This window comes from Exophiala xenobiotica, assembly GCF_000835505.1.
Source record: "Exophiala xenobiotica strain CBS 118157 unplaced genomic scaffold supercont1.3, whole genome shotgun sequence".
Classification (NCBI taxonomy): Eukaryota; Fungi; Ascomycota; class Eurotiomycetes; order Chaetothyriales; family Herpotrichiellaceae; genus Exophiala; species Exophiala xenobiotica.
In genome coordinates, this window is record NW_013562492.1 from 2,408,537 (window position 1) to 2,429,958 (window position 21,422).

The 21,422-nt window shown below is 51.7% G+C and overlaps 11 protein-coding genes across 11 annotated transcripts; 7 read left to right on the top strand and 4 right to left on the bottom strand.

Annotated features, from left to right (window-relative positions):
* Window positions 1-217: 217 nt before the first annotated feature.
* PV05_05106 (uncharacterized protein) lies at window positions 218-1,628 on the top strand (the record flags this gene model as incomplete). The annotated part of the gene is made up of 2 exons (XM_013461577.1): window positions 218-1,039; window positions 1,135-1,628. 2 exons carry the CDS (start codon window positions 218-220, stop codon window positions 1,453-1,455), a joined length of 1,143 nt encoding a protein of 380 aa, XP_013317031.1. The 3' UTR covers window positions 1,456-1,628.
* A 480-nt stretch (window positions 1,629-2,108) lies between these two features.
* PV05_05107 (uncharacterized protein) lies at window positions 2,109-3,524 on the top strand (the record flags this gene model as incomplete). Its single annotated transcript, XM_013461578.1, has 1 exon — window positions 2,109-3,524. One exon carries the CDS (start codon window positions 2,109-2,111, stop codon window positions 3,522-3,524), a length of 1,416 nt encoding a protein of 471 aa, XP_013317032.1.
* Window positions 3,525-3,572: 48 nt separating this feature from the next.
* PV05_05108 (uncharacterized protein) lies at window positions 3,573-5,171 on the bottom strand (the record flags this gene model as incomplete). The annotated part of the gene is made up of 3 exons (XM_013461579.1): window positions 3,573-3,940; window positions 4,009-4,156; window positions 4,602-5,171. 3 exons carry the CDS (start codon window positions 5,169-5,171, stop codon window positions 3,573-3,575), a joined length of 1,086 nt encoding a protein of 361 aa, XP_013317033.1.
* A 586-nt stretch (window positions 5,172-5,757) lies between these two features.
* On the top strand, window positions 5,758-6,822 carry PV05_05109 (uncharacterized protein; the record flags this gene model as incomplete). The annotated part of the gene is made up of 2 exons (XM_013461580.1): window positions 5,758-6,267; window positions 6,352-6,822. The coding sequence occupies 2 exons, from the start codon at window positions 5,758-5,760 to the stop codon at window positions 6,820-6,822; spliced, it is 981 nt and encodes a 326-aa protein (XP_013317034.1).
* Window positions 6,823-6,894: 72 nt separating this feature from the next.
* Window positions 6,895-8,528, bottom strand: PV05_05110 (uncharacterized protein; the record flags this gene model as incomplete). Its single annotated transcript, XM_013461581.1, has 3 exons — window positions 6,895-7,316; window positions 7,383-7,531; window positions 7,582-8,528. 3 exons carry the CDS (start codon window positions 8,526-8,528, stop codon window positions 6,895-6,897), a joined length of 1,518 nt encoding a protein of 505 aa, XP_013317035.1.
* Window positions 8,529-10,373: 1,845 nt separating this feature from the next.
* Window positions 10,374-11,147, top strand: PV05_05111 (uncharacterized protein; the record flags this gene model as incomplete). The annotated part of the gene is made up of 3 exons (XM_013461582.1): window positions 10,374-10,483; window positions 10,536-10,962; window positions 11,019-11,147. 3 exons carry the CDS (start codon window positions 10,374-10,376, stop codon window positions 11,145-11,147), a joined length of 666 nt encoding a protein of 221 aa, XP_013317036.1.
* A 154-nt stretch (window positions 11,148-11,301) lies between these two features.
* Window positions 11,302-12,302, bottom strand: PV05_05112 (uncharacterized protein; the record flags this gene model as incomplete). Its single annotated transcript, XM_013461583.1, has 5 exons — window positions 11,302-11,357; window positions 11,407-11,570; window positions 11,624-11,868; window positions 11,932-12,095; window positions 12,161-12,302. 5 exons carry the CDS (start codon window positions 12,300-12,302, stop codon window positions 11,302-11,304), a joined length of 771 nt encoding a protein of 256 aa, XP_013317037.1.
* A 700-nt stretch (window positions 12,303-13,002) lies between these two features.
* PV05_05113 (uncharacterized protein) lies at window positions 13,003-17,168 on the top strand (the record flags this gene model as incomplete). Its single annotated transcript, XM_013461584.1, has 10 exons — window positions 13,003-13,477; window positions 13,869-14,268; window positions 14,325-14,518; window positions 14,575-14,875; window positions 15,656-15,940; window positions 16,001-16,160; window positions 16,213-16,495; window positions 16,558-16,738; window positions 16,791-16,825; window positions 16,876-17,168. The coding sequence occupies 10 exons, from the start codon at window positions 13,003-13,005 to the stop codon at window positions 17,166-17,168; spliced, it is 2,607 nt and encodes an 868-aa protein (XP_013317038.1).
* A 742-nt stretch (window positions 17,169-17,910) lies between these two features.
* On the top strand, window positions 17,911-18,899 carry PV05_05114 (uncharacterized protein; the record flags this gene model as incomplete). Its single annotated transcript, XM_013461585.1, has 2 exons — window positions 17,911-18,558; window positions 18,615-18,899. 2 exons carry the CDS (start codon window positions 17,911-17,913, stop codon window positions 18,897-18,899), a joined length of 933 nt encoding a protein of 310 aa, XP_013317039.1.
* Window positions 18,900-18,987: 88 nt separating this feature from the next.
* PV05_05115 (uncharacterized protein) lies at window positions 18,988-19,769 on the bottom strand (the record flags this gene model as incomplete). Its single annotated transcript, XM_013461586.1, has 2 exons — window positions 18,988-19,677; window positions 19,743-19,769. The coding sequence occupies 2 exons, from the start codon at window positions 19,767-19,769 to the stop codon at window positions 18,988-18,990; spliced, it is 717 nt and encodes a 238-aa protein (XP_013317040.1).
* Window positions 19,770-20,304: 535 nt separating this feature from the next.
* PV05_05116 (uncharacterized protein) lies at window positions 20,305-21,208 on the top strand (the record flags this gene model as incomplete). Its single annotated transcript, XM_013461587.1, has 2 exons — window positions 20,305-20,359; window positions 20,415-21,208. The coding sequence occupies 2 exons, from the start codon at window positions 20,305-20,307 to the stop codon at window positions 21,206-21,208; spliced, it is 849 nt and encodes a 282-aa protein (XP_013317041.1).
* Window positions 21,209-21,422: the final 214 nt, after the last annotated feature.

Below are 21,422 nucleotides of genomic sequence, written 5' to 3' on the forward strand. Positions count from 1 at the left end.
GACCAGCAGCACAATCGCACAAGTAGGATGGACATGTCCACCCTGAAACTCCAACAGCTAGCTCTAAGTCACTTATCCTCGGCTTGAGAGTCACAATTAATGCTTTCCGTGCTTCTTCGCGATGGTGACATTGTTTCGCATTCACGGTAATTCTTGCAGCCATAGAAAACCTGCGTTCGAGCGTGATTGACTGGGCAAGGTCTACTCTCTTTCTGTCATGGCTCAAACAGTATCCTCAAAGGTACCTCCAAGCTCCCAGACCTGCCAACTCTCAATAATCAACACCACTTGCGATATCACAATCCCTCCCCCATGGCTGGTGGAGCCAGCGATCGAGGGATACAACTGGCTAAATTTACCGACCTATTCTTTCCACATAAAGCATGCTTCTTCAGGCACCGAAGTGCTCTTTGACCTCGGAGGTCGTAAAGACTGGGAAAACTTCGTTCCTAAGCTGTCGAAGCTCATCAGAGAGCGTATGCATGGACTGCGAGTCACGAAGGATGTCGTAGATATACTGCCAGAAGGTCGTGTAGACATCAATAACGTGCAAGCTGTAGTCCTGAGCCATCATCATTGGGACCATGTGGGCGCTGCAGCGCACCTGCCAAAGAGTGTCCGGCTGGTCGTCGGGCCAGGGTTTCGAGAAGCGTTCTTACCTGGATACCCGACCAAGGAGGACTCCGAGTTTCATGAGGCTGACTTCGAGGGCCGCGAGGTGGTGGAAGTGTCCTTCTCGGACGACTTCAAGATCGGAGGATTTCAAATGTACGACTATTTCGGTGATGGCAGCTTTTACATCTTGAACGTACCGGGACATGCGATCGGGCACATATGTGGCTTGGTCAGAACCACACCGGACACCTTCGTCTTCTTGGGCGGTGATGTTTGCCACCATGGAGGAGTCATTCGTCCGACAAAGTCAATACCTCTTCCTGACCAGATACCGGAGGAAGCTGTACTCGACAAGGCCATACCACGGCCCTGCCCGTGTACTGCATTCTTGTCGTCTCATCCCAACCAAGGAAATGGACGCACGGTAGGTTGATCTGCAGCTGGACAGTTGATCAACATGATAGCTGCTGGACAACTATGCCATCTTCTCAACCCGTTTGCTGACATGACTTCTCCTAGACGCCTTTTCTGAAAATCACGGGAGGCCCGGAAAGCTGGTATCGCGATCCCGAGACATCGCGAAAATCAGCTCAAGCTCTGGAGGAATTCGACGCTGATCCAAATGTCCTGGTTGTCATTGCTCATGACCCGACTTCCCTAGATGTCTTTGACTTCTTCCCAAAGGGCACAATGAATAACTGGCAAAAGAAGGGTTGGAAGCAGGCTTCTCACTGGGGGTTTTTGAGCGAGATACCATACAACGGAAAGACGGTCAGGCCGACCTTAGTTGATGGCTTGTATGACAAGGACGGGAAGAAGCTGCGAGGATTGGACCTGTAATGAGGCTTCAACGGTGCACATCTGGAGTGCTTCGCCGAAAGAACGCACGATATGTTCGTGGCCAACAAACCTGCGTCCCTCCACGGTGGACTGAACAGTTTTCTGGTTGGTAGCCAAGAGTAACCCCTGCTGATGAGGCGCATGAGAACCAATTGCGACTATCGACAACGCAGAGTGGATGAAATGACTTTGTTGCATCTTCTGACTTATCCCGCATTTGCTCCAGACCCGCCTATCTTCCTTCTGGGGTCGAATAATTTGATGCGTGAAGAAGGTCTGTGGAAGGCTCCAGTTGCCCACTGAAATTACTACGAAGTTCGTCCGCTAACCCAGTTAACTGCTGCGGATTCGGCAAATGGACGCAAATTCGGCGTTCCTGGAGCATGGTACCCGAAACTAAGGCTACACAAACTAACTGATGGACGATGTATTGGTATTTGCAGTCAGCGCGGGCTGGTGTCTGGCCTTCGCTCCAGTCTTGTGGTAAAGGTACCAATCAATATTGATGCCCACGTTGTTACTAATCAGAAACTCAAGCCTGGGTGACCGAGAACGCATACAGCCATTTCTTTACTCCTCATTACGCGGTCATTCTCGCACGCTTCTCGAGACATAGCAAAGGACACTGACCCTCCCTCGATATCTGGCCCACGATGGCCTTGACTCGAGAGAAAGCCGTGCCCGGACTGATAATGGTGCCAATGTCACTTAAGGAAGACATCTCTGTTCAGGAATGCGATGACTGGTACAACAATGAGCACGTCCCGATACGAATGCGGCTCCCCTACTTCAACAACGGGTACCGGTACCGTTCGATCGAAAATGGTGTCGAAAGTAGCGCTGAGAGCGGACTGCCCGAGTGGCTGGCAGTATACGACATTCTCGACATGTGGGAGTTGACGAGGGAACCGTACAGACGTCTCCTTGATCCCGGCGTGCAGTCGATGCGTGAACACCAAGTCCTCAACAAAGTCACAGCGTGGCGTCGCTACTACGACCTCGTGTCGACGTACGAAGCGCCGCAATTCGTCTCGCAGGAACAAAATCTACGTAATGGGGACGTTGACAAAGCGTACGGTGTAACGCTCATTGTCGTCGGCGTCCGACTCAGGCATGACTCTCCAGAAGCTGAGGCAGAATGGGACCGATGGTACGAGGAGGATCACATTCCGCCGCTCAGAAAAGTTCCCGGGTGGCTTCGGACGAGACGATACCGCACATCTGTAATCGAAGACGTACCTCTGGAAGCTATTCAAAGGTGCTCGACCATCGAATACCTGACGTTGAACGAATTTGCGCCAGGCACCGCCATAGGCGGACCCGAGCACCAGATTGCCATAAAATCCGAGAGCAGGACTAACGTCGTGGCGCGGAAATGGAGGCACTCGTACAAGATGCACTACCTACAAACCCGGGCTGCACGAGACCTTGCAGCTCTGCAGCGGAGCAAAATCGAAGAGTTCGTTAGTCCTGATGGGCTGACCAGAACGTTATCTGGTCCGTGGCCCAGCATTGAGAGCTATATCACGACGCGGGACAACATGATAGTCAAATACAGTTTAGAAGGTCTGACAACTGGAAAAGGCCACTCGCCACTCCTTGTCTTGTGCACATGGGCTGATCTTTCATGGGCCCATTGGGAGAGCTTAGTGAGGGCGCTACAGCGAAGGTCGGGGGAGATATGTCGCCAGAGCTTACGCCTCGAGTTTCCCGTCCGCATACAAGAAGCCGCGGAACATGCTCTCAGCAAATTCTCAGCCCTGGACTCGATGGCAAATGACTTGGAAGACTGCTTCCAAGCACTGATGATTGACAAAGCATCCTTGCTGCTCATACAGGGCCTTGGAGGGCAGACGACCAAAGGTCCGCCCACCAGGGTAGCCAAGAGCATCGACAGAGCAAACGTTCCGGGACCGTTGGCAGAGCTCTGTTTCAGTGGGGCCATTGTCGTGTCGCATTCTCGACAGGATCTCGAACAGCAAATGCAGGCTCTGGGAGTTTTCGCAGCGGACTGTACGAACCTTGATGACTTTATTGAAAGTGTAATCAAGGGGATTAGTGACCTGTAGACCATGGCTTTATGATATATCCTTTGGACGTTTCTCACTTCGGCCAAGCTAACATAGCCCATCATCACCCGCCCGAGGAGTAATCAAGCGTTCAAAATCCGCAGAGCAAACCTCAATAACATTGCCCCAAGGATCTTGCACGTACAGAGCCGTCTCGCCGTTCGGCAGCGTCACAGACTTCCCAACGCGCTTACCGCCTGCCACCTGCACCCTTTCCGCCAGCATCTCTGGTTCCGTCGTGGTCACGGCGATGTGGAAGAAGCCCCCACGCGTCCATGCTCTGGCGTCGAACAAGGCCGGAGACGCAATTGTGGCGCCCTGGTGCGGTGGGTCGATGAATTGAAAGATCTCAAACCCGATCTGATTCTCGGCACCCAAGTAGGCGACCTTGACGTCGTGGAGGTCCGGACCGTAGACTGATACACGGATATCAGGAATATGAGACTTTGTAGATGGAAAGGCCATGCTGAAAGGCCAAACGTACCTCGAAAGACTATTCCATGCGGATCTTGTTTTCGGCTCATGTGCGCAGCGGGTATGATCTGGTGGAAACCGAGCGTTTCTGTGTACCATTTGACCGCAGCGTCGAGATCGTCTACGGCGACGGCAACGTGGTTGAACTTGCATTTCATCTGTTCGGACGACATGATTGGAAGCGGTGGGAGAGATTGGGATGCGGATGCCACGCTCTGTAAGATATAAAATATAGCTGTCAACGTCGTGGGTCAACTAGTGATCCGGATTGGAATCCAGCGGGCTTTGAATAGACTCGAGCTATGGTGTACCGTGTATCGGACCGCGGATGGAAAGGAAGTGTCGTTCCCTTTCCTTCTGCTGAGCCCCATCACACCGACCGGTCTTGTTCCGACCGATTAGGAAACATTGACATGCATTGCTTTACAAGTTAACACCAGTCTACTTGAATAGCTCAGCTGCATTTCATTACGGCGCTACAAGATTGGAGGTCTTTTCATTCAAATACAAAATTGTTTATACATGGTTCGAGATACCACCACAGCCAATCCCGATTATCTCGCAAGGCAACTACGCTCACCATCCAGGAATTCCTTGCCTCACACCAATATTCTTCCTCTTCTTGATCGACCTGTCGTCCTCTCCACTTTTCAGTCGTTCAATGAGCTCCTCAGGATCAAAGTCGACTCCTATAGGATTGTCCTCAAATTCCTTGGAAGCAAAAAACTCGCTGGCCTCTTGCGGAGTATCAAAATTGTCCACCTGCGTCTCGAGCTCGTTCCCATCGGGATCTCGGAAATACGGGCTCGTTGTCGGACCGTGGTTCACGCACCAGAAGGGAGTGAGCCCCAGGGCTTTGCGCTGACGATACGACACGGCAAGATCCTGCAACGTGTTGTATGTAAAGGCAATGTGGGCCAGGCCTGCCGGCTTTCCCACGCGCTTGACCGTGTCTGGGAAAATGCCAAAGGCGATGCGATGGTGCTCCTCGTCGTACGTGAGGAAGCAGAGCACGTTGTTGCGGTACGTGATTTCGGCGTTGAGAAACTTCACGTAGAAGTCGCACATGGCCTTGAAACTCTCCGGGTCGGGCGTGCGCAAGACCACATGAGCGAGATATGCTGGCCGCAGGACTTTGGTGCCGGCATTTTCATACACGTCGCTGGCTGTCATGTTATTCGTATGTGTAGGCTTTTCTTACTTGAGGCTGGAATTCTTTTGCGCTGGTGGACTGTCCACCTTGCCTCTCCCGGCCTTGATAGCAAGAAGATGATAGATAGGCCAGGGATGGCACTGATGGGCTTCCATTGGAGTCGCACTCTCAAATATTGATGATCAATGCCCCAAAGTCCCGAGGTGGAGCGTGACCAGAGGATCCGGAAATGTCAGGCCTTCCCCTGGCAGGTGACACATACGGCCAGCGAAGACGGCGAGATTTCGCATGAACTTTTCCACAAATGCTACCAGCGGGGATTTGGAGGAGTAAGGGAACTGCCCGTTCAAGCGGAGGATCTGTCTTCTCCGGTGCATGAATCACCGAAAACGAAATAGGACTCTATTGGAGGTAGGGCGACCAAATACGTGTGGGTATTCTTGTTTACTTCGTCAACTATATACTCAGTCAACCTCTTGTGGAAAGATTTACTTCTATTCTTGCAAAATACTTGACAATCAATAGTAATATACTTCGGACTACGTACATATACCTGATTACATCTATTCTTGGACCCCATCTAGACATTTGAAGAGAACTCCAGAAATGCCTGGTAAGACCATGAAAGCTTTCCGCCTGTTGGAGTACGGCAAGCCGGGGCAATACTGCGAGGTTCCTGTCCCATCACCCAAGGAGGGAGAGGTTCTCATCCGCATGAAGGCCGCCGGTCTCTGCCGCTCGGATTTGGACATGGTCGACTCGCAGCCAGGCTCAGATCCGTACGCCTCGGCCGTCGATGCACCATACACCCTTGGTCACGAAAACGCGGGCGTCATCGAGGTCCTTGGCGAAGGCGTCACGGATCTCAAGGTCGGCGAAGGTGTTGCCGTCCGCCACATGCCCCACTGTTCACACTGCGAATTCTGCATTCGTGGCGTGGAGCAACATTGCGAGACATACAAAAGGGGCGCCATTGAGATCAACCGCGGCACTGGATGGGATGGTGGCCTCGCCGAGTTCATGATCTGTCCCCGCGACCAACTTGTCAGCATTGGGGACGAGGACCCCGTCATATACGCCCCGCTGACGGATGCGGGTGTCACCGCCTACCACGCGGTGGGCACGGTCAAGGATCGACTCAGGCCGGGTTCGTCGGCCCTTGTGATCGGATGCGGTGGCTTAGGTTCCTACGCGCTCCAGTTCCTTCTTCTCCTGATGGGCGTCAAAGTGTACGCCGTCGATGTTAGTGACCACCGATTGAAGATTGCCGATGAATTAGGGGCCAAGCGGTCGTTCAAGGCTGGGCCGAACGCGGCAAAGGAGATCTTGGAGGAGACCGGTGGAAAAGGCGTCGATGGGATCCTCGACTTTGTCGGCAGCAATGAAAGTATGGCTTTGGCAATGAAGCTTTCCAGGCCTCAAGGCCGGGTTGTCTTGGTGGGAATGGATATGGGCACGGTCGAGGTTGGTTGGAACAAGATTGCCACTAGCTGTGAGTTTGCCATCAGCTTGGGCTCGACTCGCAGGGATCTCGAGGAAGTCTGCTATCTTGCCTCGCACGGGAAGCTCAAGATTGATGTCGACAGCTTTCCTTTCGACAAGGTCCCCGAGGCGTACCAGGCGCTTCGAGACGGCAAACTCAAAGGAAGAGCCGTCATCACTTTTGATTAGAGAAAGTCGCAGATAGATGGAGGTATTAGTATACACTATCCATCTTTGCTGTCACTACTACCTTCTCGTCGACTATGCCATGTATCCACCAGACAGTATATCACCAAAGTAATGAGACAGATCAGAATTCCCTCCTGTCAAATCTCCAACATAAAAGTCCGGCGACAGCTCTGCTTCCGTGCTTGTACTTGGGTAAAACGCAAGATCTCCGTGTGTGTCGATTCCATTGCTGGTATGTATCGCCTGGGTCATAGTTGGCACTTGTGCCATCGTTGTAGATGCGGACACAAGAAATGCGTGCACACTGTCTGAAGATTTGGTAAGGGGAGCCTGTTCTAAAGCATTGCCAAACAGTCTTGTATCCATTTGACCATACTGGGCCAAGTTGTCCTCGTAGAGGTCATTTCTACTAGTAGTATTCCCTTTTTCCGGGATCCCGTGCCAAGGACGTTTCTCGACGCTGGCCGGGTCCTCCTGGACTTGGATTGTGGTCCCTAGGAATGATTCTTCGTCAGTCGGTGGCAGTCTTACCAACGCTGGAAACAAATCTTTGTGCTTACCAGTATTTCGGGTTTCTGTACAGCCCGCGTCGTTGGTGACCACGCCAGCAACAGAGGCGTTGGATGCCCTGCTCTTTGCCACCGATGGTCTGCGGGTTCGGCTGCCTCGCTTACCCTTTTGTGGTTTGGATTGGAGATTGCGGATTTCGCTTTGAACGACTTCGAGGTTCTTTTGTAATGTGGACGACATGTCCAGTACCTTACGAATCTGTTATATGTCACACTTAGCAACTCCTGCTTCGAATTTGTGAAGTCTCTGTCCGACTTGTCAAGTGATGCGAGTTCCCGATACCATAATTGCATGGCGCTAGCGAGCCAGATAGTGTTGGCGACGAAAGGGTTGACATATTTGTAGTGTTCTTCATAGCTCCGGCCAACTAAAGAGACGATTTCATCAAAGGCTTCGGAATATCGCTCTAGAGCTTGAGTCATTGCGGTGCTGCGACGTGGATCGTTTTTCGAGAGGGCCCCCAGATCGCTGTCGAAGAGGTAGTATTTCAAGATCATCAACTTCGTCAGTTGTACCATACAGTGGATGCTGTAGATATCATTGTGTTGAAGCCGGCAGGTCTGGGCTGACTGAGGGTCGAATTCTCGAGAGCCGAAACTGAGATTTTGGTTTCGATATCTCAGATATCGCGGAAGTGTCATGCTAGTGCATTGAAGCGCGTTGTAAATCATGAGCAGCCGATTGAGAGACTCCTTGCATGAAGGTGAATTCCGACGGCTGTCATCAGCGGGATTGTGAAGCTGGTTCGTGTTGTAGTGACCTCTGGATGGTACGTCCTTGTCTACTCCAAACGGATTAGTGATGTTCTGGGCTCCCTTCATCAGGGAGTTAACGACAATAAACCAGGCCTTGGGAGATTTGTTGCCCGAGGCTTCGAGAAATTTGTATCTCTCAATGAGGTCCTGCCTGAGGGTACAGCTCTTTTGAGGCTGGCCGCGATACCATTTTTCATCCTCGGCGGGAAGAAAAGTCTCGTTTTGGGACCAGTCAATCCCCGTTGGACAACGACGGATGACGCTGGCAAAGACATCCATTTCCCAGATGGCCCACCATGCCCGACGACGTCCTTCTTCCTCACACCACAAGTCTGCATCGACCTTGTCGTCAGTTCCCTTGTTCCTGTCAATGAGATGCATATTGAGTTCATAAGCACTCCCGACCGCTACCCGAAGATATCTCCACGCTCTGCCTCGAACTCCTTGAATCAATAGCCAATGAGTAAGAAGAATTACCGCTTGAAGCAGGGGCAGAGAGATGGGCTCGTCTTCACATTCGTAAAAGGAGTGATCAACGAGTTTGTGACCCTGTGCAAGAAGGTGAGAGCTGGAAAGATTCTGCGGCAGTTGCTCGTGCATCGCGTCATCTTCGTCGTCCTGATGTTTGGTGGCGAACAGCAAAATCACTGCAAGAAGCGCTTGACATTGATTTGCGCTTTCGAGGGAATGGAGCGACGGGCGGAGGTCTGCTGGACGAAACAAGCTGAAATGAGGTGAAGTTCTCGAAAAACCGGTCAATGCTAGGGATGATCAATCAGCGCGCCTGTCTTTGACGCATAATGTGCAAGACGTACAAATGGTCAAGGAGCACCGGGCTAAAGCCCAAGGCATAACAGCTCGCCGTAACATGGCTTCCCTGTTGGCTGTGGCTATTACTCCCTGGGCTGTCATCCTTTCCCTTTTCCGACGTGCATGACTCGTGCGACGGGTGAATAATAAAGCTGAGTGCTTGGATGTCGTCAGCTTGTCTGGCAGGTGACTCTGGTGCCTCAGACACGTCTTGAGAATTTGAAATCCTAGTACTGGTATTCGAGTCGTCTGAACGAACCTGTCGCGCAGGCGACGTTGGTTGCCTAGTACGCTCCTGTGGTTGGTCTTCTTCCCCATCTGCAGCTATAAAAAACCTCATGTCAATCATCTGCGAGGCTCTACAAGGGCCAAGATAGGGATGCCGCTTACTTCGGTTCTTCCGTTTTCGAGGATTCTGAGTCGATCCAATCTTGGGGCCTGGTCGCGAAGGTTTTTCGGGATACTCGCAGACCTGCAACGACTGCTGGCAAAGAGAACATTGCGGCATCTCTCTTCCGCATTTGACTTTGCGCTTACGGCAGACATGGCAAGCGATCGCTGACCGCAACTGCGTTCCTTCCTCTCCAGAAAAATTGTTCTCAGACATGTTTGCGAACCTTCCAACGCAGACAAGGTGCTACTCCGGCTCCTTTCTGGAAAGTTGATTGACAAGAAAACAAAGTCGTAGTCCTTGCGCCGTCACGTGTGGGACTTCATGAGTTTGGAATGGTTTACACGGGGACTCCAGCATGGAGAACCAGGGGCATTCTCCGAGCCCAGGGGGAAGATCCGAACAGCGATCACGAGCAATCAAGGTAGAGGAAGGGGCGCAAAGGGTCTGCTCGATTTCAAAGTCCTTGGATGGCAGTGGATGCCCCTCACAGAGGATCCGTGCCGCCCAGATTGGTGTGGTCCCTCCGCGAATACACTATACAGTAGGTGAGCTATTCAACTATTGGCCTAAAGACTAGGTTAGTTGAACCTTCACTATATCTCCGCGATTTTCGGTACGTCCAACATCTTGCGAAGGGACTCGTGGTCGAAGTCCAAGGCGCCATGCGCCATGATTGAATTGCGGGTATTCCCCAACCCCGTGGCCATGTATCTGCTGGGAATCCATAGTGGCCTCTGATGTACTAAAGCCATTTGTTGACTGGTGAATGGGGCCCGGAGTGATTTCGGACGGATTTCGCCAAGCAGGTACGGATAGTAGCAATTCCTATTACTCCGTAGTTCCTTGTCAGCACAGCAATTCGGCTGACGAGTCGTGTTACGGGTTGGCTGGGCATGCAAGTGGAGTTTGCGCCTCAGTAATCGTTAAAAGAATGCCATATACTGTAGACAAGACAGTAGACATAGGCGTATTTGAGGCCGAGGACGAGAAGCTAAGCTATCGCAACGGACAGAGAGCCCAAAATGGCAAATTTGAAACAAGCCCTCCAGCTGATTATTGTGCCACATCGACCCGTGCATACCAACGAGGAAATTAATCGAGACCTGGCTCCAGCCTTTGGCATCTTGGAGAAGTATGCATGTTTGAGACACGAAGCAGAATTCTGAGATTGCTGACTGCCACAGAGCCAAAGGGCTGAAAGCACTATGGAGGGGCAAGAAGCATGAAGATCGCCATACGCAGGTTGCTCTGGTCTTATGGGAGAGCCTTGCCGCAAGCCATGCATTCTTCACAAGCTCGGACTACACCGAATTCCACAGAGTGATTCAACCTGCTATGAATGGGAGGCGGATAGAATGGTTGAACCACGCTTTGATCGATACTACAGGCCTGGATGATAGGGCTCACTTGTCCCGAAGTCTGGCTTCACCGGCCATCGAAGTGGCCTTGACCAAGGTCGTGGACGGCGGTGTATCTGGATACTATTCGCAATTTCGAAAGATTGTAGTGCCGATACTCAACGAAGACCCCGGTTGTGACGGTCACTTTATCAGCCCGCTGATCGACAACCCCCAAGACCAACTTCTCTTGATCAACTGGAAATCTGTCGATGTGAGTTGCCAATATGGAAATGACAGGCACGACTCAAGAGCTAATGTGTGCTCCAGGCCCATCACGAAGATTTTGAAAAGAAACCGACATTCAAGGCGTGTATCGACGGACTCAAGGACTACTACGCCGTCTTTGTTATTCCCTGGCATATTACGGAGCTGAAGCTGGTTCATGGTAGTCTGTAGGCAGAGAAACAACTATAGGCAAATACGGAATAGTCATATAGATTCTTCTTCGTCGCACATGTTGTCCTCATCTTCCAGTCTAGACATGCAATCACAATCCAGTCCTACTTGGCTGTCCACTAAGTCTTGCCTGTCACGGGGGAGATACATCAACTCATCCAGCTCGGTAGAAACCGCAAGCCGAGTATCCTCCATCCACGGTCCAGTGCGCTTACATTGGTGTTAGCATCTGAAGATTTGAAGGGTTTAGACATCTTACCTCCAGTCACATACGATGCGTCGTCACTCAGTAGGAATGCCAGGACCTTGGCTACCTCTTCTGCTTGACCCATCCTGCCCATCAATGTGCCAGCACTGACTATATCCGCATTGAACAGGCCTTTCGCCTCGCCCTCGCGGAAGATCTTAGTGTCAATCGGTCCTCTGAGCCGGTATGGTTAGAGAGATCAACATAGTTACCGCTCAGGTGTACTCACGGCAATACTGCATTAACTCTGATACCCTTCTTGCCGTATTCTGCTGCGGTGGACTCCGTCAGGCCAATGACTCCGAACTTGCTAGCGGCGTAGGCAGCATTGTTCGGGAGTCCTCTAAGGCCCGAAGTGCTGGAAACATTGGCTATGCTACCACCTGGCCTTGTTAAATGCGGGAGTTGGGCTTTCATGCAGATCATGACTCCGGTCAGGTTGATGGCCATCATCTTTTCCCACGCCTGCTGGTCCTGAACCATGAAGTTAACGAGAGGTTCTCAAACATGAGGAGGATAAGGGCGCTGATTGCTCACTATGTCCTCTGTGGTCTGCCCATCCCCGCCAGCAATACCAGCTATGTTTGCAGCACCGTCAAGTTTGCCGAATAGGGAAACCGTGTCTCTGATCCACGAATCCACCTGTTGGGCATCACTGACATCGACTTTGGTGGTGGTGATCTTTGCGGGATATTTGTTGCCTTTGTCGATCAGCAACGCACAGCATTTCGGGATGTTGTGTTTCAGGAAAGAGAGGAACTCTTACACGATGCACGCGTCTCGTCCAAGCCAGCTTGATCAATGTCGCTGATGGCGATGCCGGCCGCTCCCAGTTCTGCCAGTCTGATAGTCGTAGCTCTTCCAATGCCCGACCCAGCACCAGTTACGACGAATATCTTCCCCTCCATCGTGACACAGTTTGATGAGCCACCGAGAAGAGATTTTGGATAGATACGACGAGGCTATCACCCGGCTGTCATACCTTATGACTGTTGTCACCCGTCCACCGTGGCTACTTTGACCTCCAGGTTAGATATCTCATCCCGGCGCACTAAGACTGTTACCCGCTTATGACAGGCCCAAGACTTTCCCTAACTCCTAAAGACGAGCTTTAGCTTCTTGGAAGGGCGTCTCCACCTAACAGCTGGCACAACGGATTCTTTCGGGAGTTGGCGCTGCTAGTCGCCGGGGTGAATTTCGCAGAATGCAGCGAATATCACGTTGGTTAGGACGCATTAGACTTTGGCTGCCGAGGGTGAGCGACGACGGAGATTTACAGCGACTCAGCCCGGATTGACTTCGGGACGACTACCACAACACTCCGCAATTTGCGAGAGAATTGCGGAGTTGGATGAGTATTCATACCATATTTTCTGCCCGCGGGGGAGCTTCGCGCTTCAATCGTTAGGAATCGTCGGAAGCGGAGCTCCTTGAACCCACACAGGATCATGTGTATCTCCAACCCAACCAAAGTCTGGCCCGAGGCAATATGAGGTACATAATGGGCACGCGCTCATCTGTCTCTCTGCCCTGAGTAGAGAAGCCCAGTAACAACATTCACAAGAACCATTTCAGACAAATCTCTAAGAACGAAAAAACAATTCAAAAATGGCCAACCAATCCAATATCTTCGAACAACTACAAAAACGCCTCCAGATCCTGGAAGATAAGGATGCCCTTCAGACGTTGCTAAACACATATTGCACCACGGCAGATGCCAAAGACTGGGAAGGTTACGCCGGGACCTATATCGAGGATGGGCCTATTATGACTTTCGAATCCTGGGGCGATGTTGTTGGCCGAGACGCCATACTCAAGGCAGCCAGTGTAGAGTCACAGTTTGAGGGCCTTCAGCACACAATGACCAACATGGAGTTCAAGGTGGACGGTTCAGACAAGGCGACCGGTACCGCATACCTGTGGTTTTGCGCGACACCCGAGATATCGAAGCCAGAAACCCACTATGCATTTGGTGGACCGTACCGATTTGAATTCCAACGAACTACGCAAGGATGGAGAATCGCGCACATGTGGTTGAAAAAGATCTGGGCACAGGGCACCGACACGAAAAAGGTGTTCGGCGGTGCTTAGACGCCTCATGCTCAAAGTATGCCAAACTTATATAGAAGTGATATAAAATTGCATTGAAGCTAAGCAGCGCCTGGCCAATCTGCCACTTAACATGATAGAACGTTACACATGTCGTATGTTTTGTGTCCGCAAGAGCCGAACTGTTTGATGCTGCGCCCATGGATTAGGAGCGGTTTGGAACATTCGATCCACCCGTATTCTCAAAAAGGCCCCATCATCCCCTATTTGCGGATAACAACGGACCAAGCGTTTGGAGTGGAATGCGTTCATCCTGAGGTCAAACCATCTCCCGGCCTATTTTATGCTCTAGTTCGGCCATAAGCTGCACCTTTAAAGAGTTCGTCCGGATGTTTGAGTGCGCCCCGAAATAATTTGTCTGCCAGTCTCCCCTCGAGATGGCCGGGCTAGCCTGTTCACATCAATGTCTACCAACTCGAAGTCGCTGTCGAAAATGAATGGTTATCCTAGCTTGCTAAGTGCAGACTTGCTCAAAGGCCAGGTCGGTTTAATTACCGGGGCAGGCACTGCGTACGGCATCGGTCGTGAATGCGTCAAAAAGTTCGCTGCTGCTGGGGCGAAAGCCGTCTATGCGTGCGACTTGAATATCAACGCTATCCCCTCTCTGCAAGAAGAATGCAAGAAAGCCGGACACACCACCATCATTGAAGGACGAAAGCTCGACGTCTCTTCGGAGGAACAGACATTGGCAGTTGTTAAGGAAATCACCAAGAAGCATGGGCGATTCGATTTCTACATTCCAAATGCTGGCTTCGCAAACTACAGGTTCGTGGCCCCTGTCCCAATTCCTGCCCCTCTTCCTCATTGATCTGCGTTCCCAGACACCTCAACGATACAGAGCTGGCTCACTATGACCGACAAGTCAATGTTATGACGCGCGGAGTGTTCATTGGCATCAAATACGGCAGTCAGGCCATGGCGGTCACGTCTGAGGAGAAGCCACAGCCTGGAGGAGTCTTTGTGGTCACCGGATCGTGTGCTGGGTATCTTGGATCGTACTCCGATCTCCCTTATGGTAAGTAACTAAGTGGTGCAAGCATGACAGAGTCTGGGTTGACCTTTCCCGGATAGCGGTCGCCAAGACAGCACTGCATGGCATGATCAGTGGCGCGTCGGTCCATCTCTCATCCAGTAACATCCGCGTCAACGGCGTCGCTCCTGGTTTCACAAAGAGCGGTATCTTGTCAAACTCACAAAAAGCCGAGCAAGGCGAGTACAAAACCGATGAGGACGCGGAACAGTTGCAGAAAAACCATATGTGGTTTTTTGAACGAGCAGGGTTGTTGAAAGCACCAGAATATTACTACAACCGACTGCAAGACCCAGACGAGGTTGCCAACATTCAACTGTTTCTGGCGTCGAACCTCTCTTCGTGTGTGAATGGCCAGATGATCCTGTGCGACAGTGGCAAAACTGCAGCTGCTACTGGGGAAGCATGTACAGGACCGATACCTCCGGTCAAACCTCTGGATCTGTCTTGAGGGAAACTGGCGGTCGCCGGACTCGGTAGGGGCAACAACGACAGAATCAAAGAGTGATCTCGCTTTTCTTGCCTCCAGATCATGGGTGCCTTAGGTGTCGTCCGCGTCGACTTCGGCATATAAAATGTATGGCTAGTTAGTGGCCTGTGCACGACACACTGTACCTCAGTTACAGTAGTTCAGTCCTCACCGAAATCTCTCCGTAACGCCTACATCGGTGTCCTCGCGTCATTTTGACAGCTCCAAGTACTGAATGCCATTTCCATCCATCGGGTTGGCTTAAAATCTGCCTTTTGCGGGGTGATATCCGGCGTCGCGGACCGTCGTGCCAGGGTTTGGGAACGCCAGCATTGGGGTATATCAGCTCGCAGTTACAGGGCCAAATAGAAAGCATCTTGCATCACTACTACCAGTTCTCCCATTCCAGTCCAAACCAACCACAAAATGTATGCTACTAGCAACGTCTTGATCATTGTCGCTTTGCTCCTAGCACTTGGGATATGGAGGTTGCTACGGATCGGTCGACGAGACCCTAGACTCCCACCGGGACCACCAACTGTGCCAATCCTTGGGAACGCCCACCAAATACCACTCACTGGATTAGGAAAGAAGTCTGTCGTAACCTCTGAAACACCCTTGGTACGTCTTTGGATCTAACTGGTGACCTACAGATTTCACGAATGGGCGAGAGAATATGGAAAGATATATTCTCTAAAGGTGTTCGATTCCAACATGATTGTGCTGGCCGACCGCAAAGCCATATATCAGCTGCTGGAAAAGAAAGGCAGTATATATTCAGAGAGGCCAAATCTTGCGGTTCCTACATTCATGAGCCGTGGCTGCCATATGACCTTTGAACAAGCTACTCCAGAATGGAGAGAAAAGCGTTCTGTAATCACGAGGAACCTCAATCCCCAAAACTTGGACAAGAAACATTTCAGAGTCCAAGAGGCAGAGTAGGACCGCCCTACATCTGTCCAGGTGGGAGAATCCTGGCTAATTCGGGATCTTTCCAGGTCGATTCTGTTCATGAACAACCTCGTCCACCACCCGAACAAGGCTTTCGACTATGCAAGGTTGTACGCCTCCTCGGTAGCGGCCATCCTCGTCTGGGGGTTCCGGGCAAAGGACTTTGACTCGTTCTTCTACAAGGAATTTTATAACTTTGTGGATCAGGTACGTCTAAATAGTCCCCCGAGCCGATGCTTGTGAAGCTCAAACTTGTCAGTGGCTCGATGCAATCGAACCGGGAGCGAACCCACCAGTGGAACAATTGCCGTGGCTGTGGTATCTCCCAGGAGCCTGGAAGAAGCGAGCCTACCACGTCCGAAGTCTCATGGATACGACCTGGTCCAAAGCGAGGCAAATGGTTGAAGAACGCCGCAGCAGAGGTGACGTGCGTGACTCAATGATCGATCTGAAGCTGGCGGAGTACGAGAAAAGTGGCTGGCCTATGTCACAGTACTCGTTTAACAACTTGGGTGGCGAGATGCTTGAAGCTGGAGCAGACAGTGAGTTCTCTGGGCGGAGTCGTCTATCGCAGGTAAGGATATTCAAGCTGACAGAAGGGTAGCCACTGCCAATATGCTTCTGACCATTATCCTTGCCGTGACCAAGTTCCCGGAGGTCCAGATTAAGGCAAGAAAGGAACTGGATGAAGTCTGCGGAACGGAGAGAACGCCTTTGTTCTACGATTTTGATCGCCTTCCTTATATCAATTGTATCATCAAAGAGGCTTTGAGGTGGCGCCCAACGTAGGTCAACCCCAGGTTAGATACTGCGCCAATTACTGACATTGTGGTCTAGTTCCGATCTGGGAATCCCACATCGACTCGCAAAAGGTGGGTAGTAGTGGCTGCTCTGAAAAAACTTGCTGGCTGACTGCTACTAGATGACTGGTATGAGGGCATGTTATTCCCCAAAGATAGCACGGTCTGGCTGGCTGCCTGGGCAATCCATCAGAGCGCCGACGAGTATCCAGATCACGACCGCTTCAATCCCGATCGATTCAAGAATCATACAAAGCTTGCCAACGAATACGCCGTTGGGCCGGACTGGCAAAACCGAGATAAGTTTTTCCTTGTATGCTCGTTGCCAGAACCCCTCAGTGCTGACTTTCGCGAGTTTACATCATTACGGATATGGAGCAGGCCGCAGAATGTGTCCTGGCATCCACCTGGCTGAGAGAAGTATGTGGCGCGTCACAGCCAAGCTCCTTTGGGCTTTCGAATTCGAGGAATTACCAGACAGGCCCATCGATGTCAACGCGTACACCTCGTCAAACCTAGTGCGGCCATTGGAGTATGAGGTCAAAGTCACACCTCGAAGCAAGCAACATGAGGAAGTAATCAAAAGGGAGTTGACAGGTGCCTTGAATTTCTTGGGTCAATATGACTGAGCACCCTGTGAATGCACACGTCAATTCAAGACTCTCCTCGATCAACGAGGTCGGACCGTCATGACCGTAGTGTGTTGTATAAATTGAACAGTACACGGGCCCGGCTTTTAGTGACCAACAATGAAAAGGTGGTTTACATATTCAACGACGCGAAGTAATCCCTTTTCGTGAATCCAACGTATCCTCGGGCAAATTGTCATTAAGTTAGACGAAAGGACCATCTCAGAGCCCGGGGGTTTAAGTTAACATGGGAATGGCCAAAGGCACTCAGGGGGCTACTTCTTGCTACGTACAGTTGGTCAGGGTGCCTAGGGGGGAAGCGGGAAAAGGGGAAAAGGACGGATCATCTTCGGCCCTGATTGCAGAGTTAACATGTGGGTCAAAATCACTCTTGTGACAGAAATTATTCCATCCGGCTCCGGAAGAACACCAAGACCTTGACAGTGATCAGATTCCAGAGCCAGTGAAAAGGAAATAAATGGTTGACATCCTTCTGGACCATCCTCCTGTGGAAGAATCCAAACAGCCATGTCGGTACAAGGGAAAGTTGCTATTGTCACAGGAGCCGGCCTGGGGTTAGGCAGACTGTACGCTCTTGCCCTTGCTGCACGAGGAGCAAAAGTCCTGGTCAATGACTACGGTGGCAATCTGGAAGGACAAGCTGGCACTATCACGAGAGCGCAATCGGTTGTCGACGAGATAAAGGCTGCGGGCGGTATTGCAGTAGCTCACAATGGAGATGTTTCCAGGGACGCAAAGCATATCGTGCAAGCGGCGGTCCAGGAGTTCGGCACAGTCGACATACTGATCAACAATGCGGGAATCACGGGCAAGATTTCTCATCACGACAACGTCGACAGTGCAGCGTTCATGCGTGTCCTCGAGATCTCTGTCTTGGGGACCGCTTTGGTAACCAGCGCGGCGTACTCGGTTATGGCGAGACAATGCTACGGGAGAATTGTTAATGTGTCTTCTAACGCCATTTACGGCTTCGGGGCAGGCGGCGATTGTGCCTATGGTGCAGCTAAAGGAGCTACTTTCGCTATGTCCAGAGAGCTGGGGAGATGGTCCGAGAGAGACGGCATCAAAATCAATTGCATTATGCCTTCGGCAGCGTCGAGGATGACCGACCTCTCAGAGGGAACGAAGAAGGTGTCGGCCTATTTTCCGCCAGAGGTAAGTGTCCTTCTTCTGGACGTGAAGGATCCTTTTCTTTTCTGACTATTGAAAAGGGAGTGGTACCTTTTGTAGTTGCGCTTTGCTCGGAAGAATGCCCGACCTCTGGTGAGGTTTTCACGGCCAGTGCCAATCGAGCCGCGAGGGAGACCCTGGCAACCTTTCCGGGCGTCAATTCCGATAATCCAGAAGGATATCTGAAAGACTGGGACAAGGTCATGGGAAAGGGTGACGTTCCGTATCTGGCAGACAGCACGCTTGATCAAGTCAAGTATATCATCCGCCATGCACACGGCACAGAGATGGAAGATATACCTGAATTTGGTATTGCTGGAAAATGAATGAAATATTTGGTTCAAGGGTGGCATGTATATGCGCCCCAAATTGGCAAGGATTCTACTTGGCCCCTTAGATCCCATTCTCATTTGTTCATCTCGTAGAATAGCCACCGCACACAGGGAGCGTGATACCTGTCACGTACGAAGCTGCGTCCGAGGCCAACCACAACGAGCCTTGGGCAACCTCGTGGGGAGCCGCCCAACGCTTGAGGTAGCTCACATCGGCAAAAGCCTCATGGCTCGTGCCAATAGATTTCAAACTGGCAGCCGACATCTCCGTCAGAATAGCTCCAGGAGCAATCGTGTTTACCCTGATCCCCTGCGCGCCATATTCCAGTGCGGCCGTCTTGGTCAACCCGACAACCGCATGCTTGGATGCTGTGTAGGCAGGCATGTTGTACTGCGGCTTGAAAGCATTGATCGACGCAATGTTGATGATCGAGCCTCCGTGTCCCTGTTTGGTCATTTGCTGCAATTCCCATTTCATACATAGTGCCGGACCCTTTAGATTGACGGCAATCACTCGATCGAAGTACGCTTCATCGAAGTCGCCCGTGGGCGTCTTATCTGGAGTCAGCGCGGCGTTGTTGACGGCGACATCGAGCTTTCCAAACTGTGATACCGTCTCGGCGACCAGATTCTTGACCGATTCGGAATTCGAGACGTCTGTCTTGACAAAATGCGCCTTGCCGCCGTTATGCTTGATATCCTCTGCCGCTTTGCGACCCATGGTCTCGTTGATGTCGGCGAGGACGACACTTGCGCCTGCGGCGGCAAATACCTGGCCACCTGCGTCTCGTACACGAAATTTCTTCACATCGGACTGTAAAAGGGACAAATGCTTACCATCGCCGTCGCTTTACCCATTCCCATGGCAGCGCCTGTCACGATCGCCACTTTGCCTTTGAGCACTGGAAACACCGGCGCCAGAGGGACATCAAAATGGTTGGAACCTCTTGTGGCTCCCGCTCGTCCATTTTCAAAAGGCAGGTAGATGGTTGTAGACTGATAGATCACTGGCAAGATTTTTCGGATTATTTCAATAAATTGCTATATACACCGGGAGCTCTGTCAGAGATGAGGGTAGTATTTGAAGCAAGGGCATGTCAACGGACAAATAGCGGACGTCCGAGATGCGTCGAGAAGTAACTTACAGGCGCACTACCAGTACTTCCACGACGCGGCCCTGGCCTACTTAGGCTTTCGTGGCCCTCCAGATGCCGAAGGGGCCAAGCTACCAATCCCGGTTCGCTCACTTCACGGCTCAAAACGACACTCAGCTGTTTATCCGGACTGCCAAAAACTCGTGATTTATCGCACCAACCTTCACAAGGGCACGGAACACCAGAGAAAGAGCTGTTTCTCAGACGTGGCGTTGTCTACCGTCGGCCACTCTCACATTATCAACATGGCAAGCCGCGTATTGAGTGGGAAACTTGGTATTGTCACAGGCGCTACCAGAGGTACATAGAAGCAACACGGCTACCAGTTTGCTCTCGAGGCTGAAGACATTGATAGGGATCGGAGCTGCCATTGCACAGAATTTGGCAAGCAAGGGCTGCTCGCTTGTACTGGGCTACACCAGCGCAACTTCAAGCAAGCTCGCCCGAGATCTTGCAAGCGATTTGAGAGAAAAGTACGACATTGCCGCCGTCCCAGCACAGGCCGATATCGGCAGTGAGAACGGTGGCAACCATGTTGTCGCCATTGCGAAAGAGCATTTCAAGGCCTCCCAGGATAACGGATTCCAGATTGACATTGTCGTTAACAACGCGGGAATCGCGGAGCTGAAGCCATTGGGCGAGATCAATCTTGACCTATTCAACAGAATTTACAAGCCCAATGTGCTGGGGCCTATTTTTCTACTTCAAGCCTGTCTCCCATACCTGCCAACAGACCGCTCAGGTCGCATAGTCAATGTGTCCAGTGTCGGCTGTGCCCTGGGGCTTCGGGAGCAGACGGTGTATGCCGGTTCCAAGGGCGCTCTTGAGGCGATGACCAGGGTTTGGGCACGCGAACTGGCGGAAAGGGCGACTGTCAATTCCGTGAATCCAGGCCCTGTGCTTTCTGACATCTACAAAGCAACGCCAGATGACATAAAGCACCTTCTGGGTCAATGGAACCAAGTGTCACCATTGGCGACGGTGAGATCGCAGGATAAGGCCGAGTTGCAAGAGTGGATCAAATATGGAGGGCGTCCAGCGCTCGCCTCAGAAGTCGCCGGAGTTGTTGCGATGCTATGCACTCCAGATGCTGCATGGACAACTGGAAGCCTCATTTCGGCAAATGGTGGCATGCGGTTTTCGTACTGATTTCGCACAGCCCCTTTTAGGCACCGCTGATCTCAGCCTTGGGGTATTTGGTGGAAAAGGCCCCAGGAGGTTAGACTTTGGGGGGGGGGGGGAAGAATTGTGGGGGACCTCGGGGACTTTTCCGGTGCCCCCAATAACCTTGGACGCCTAGAGTGTGGACCCTTCTAGGCTCCCGGTCGGATTGACTGCAGCTCAGCTGTCTACTCGACCGGTG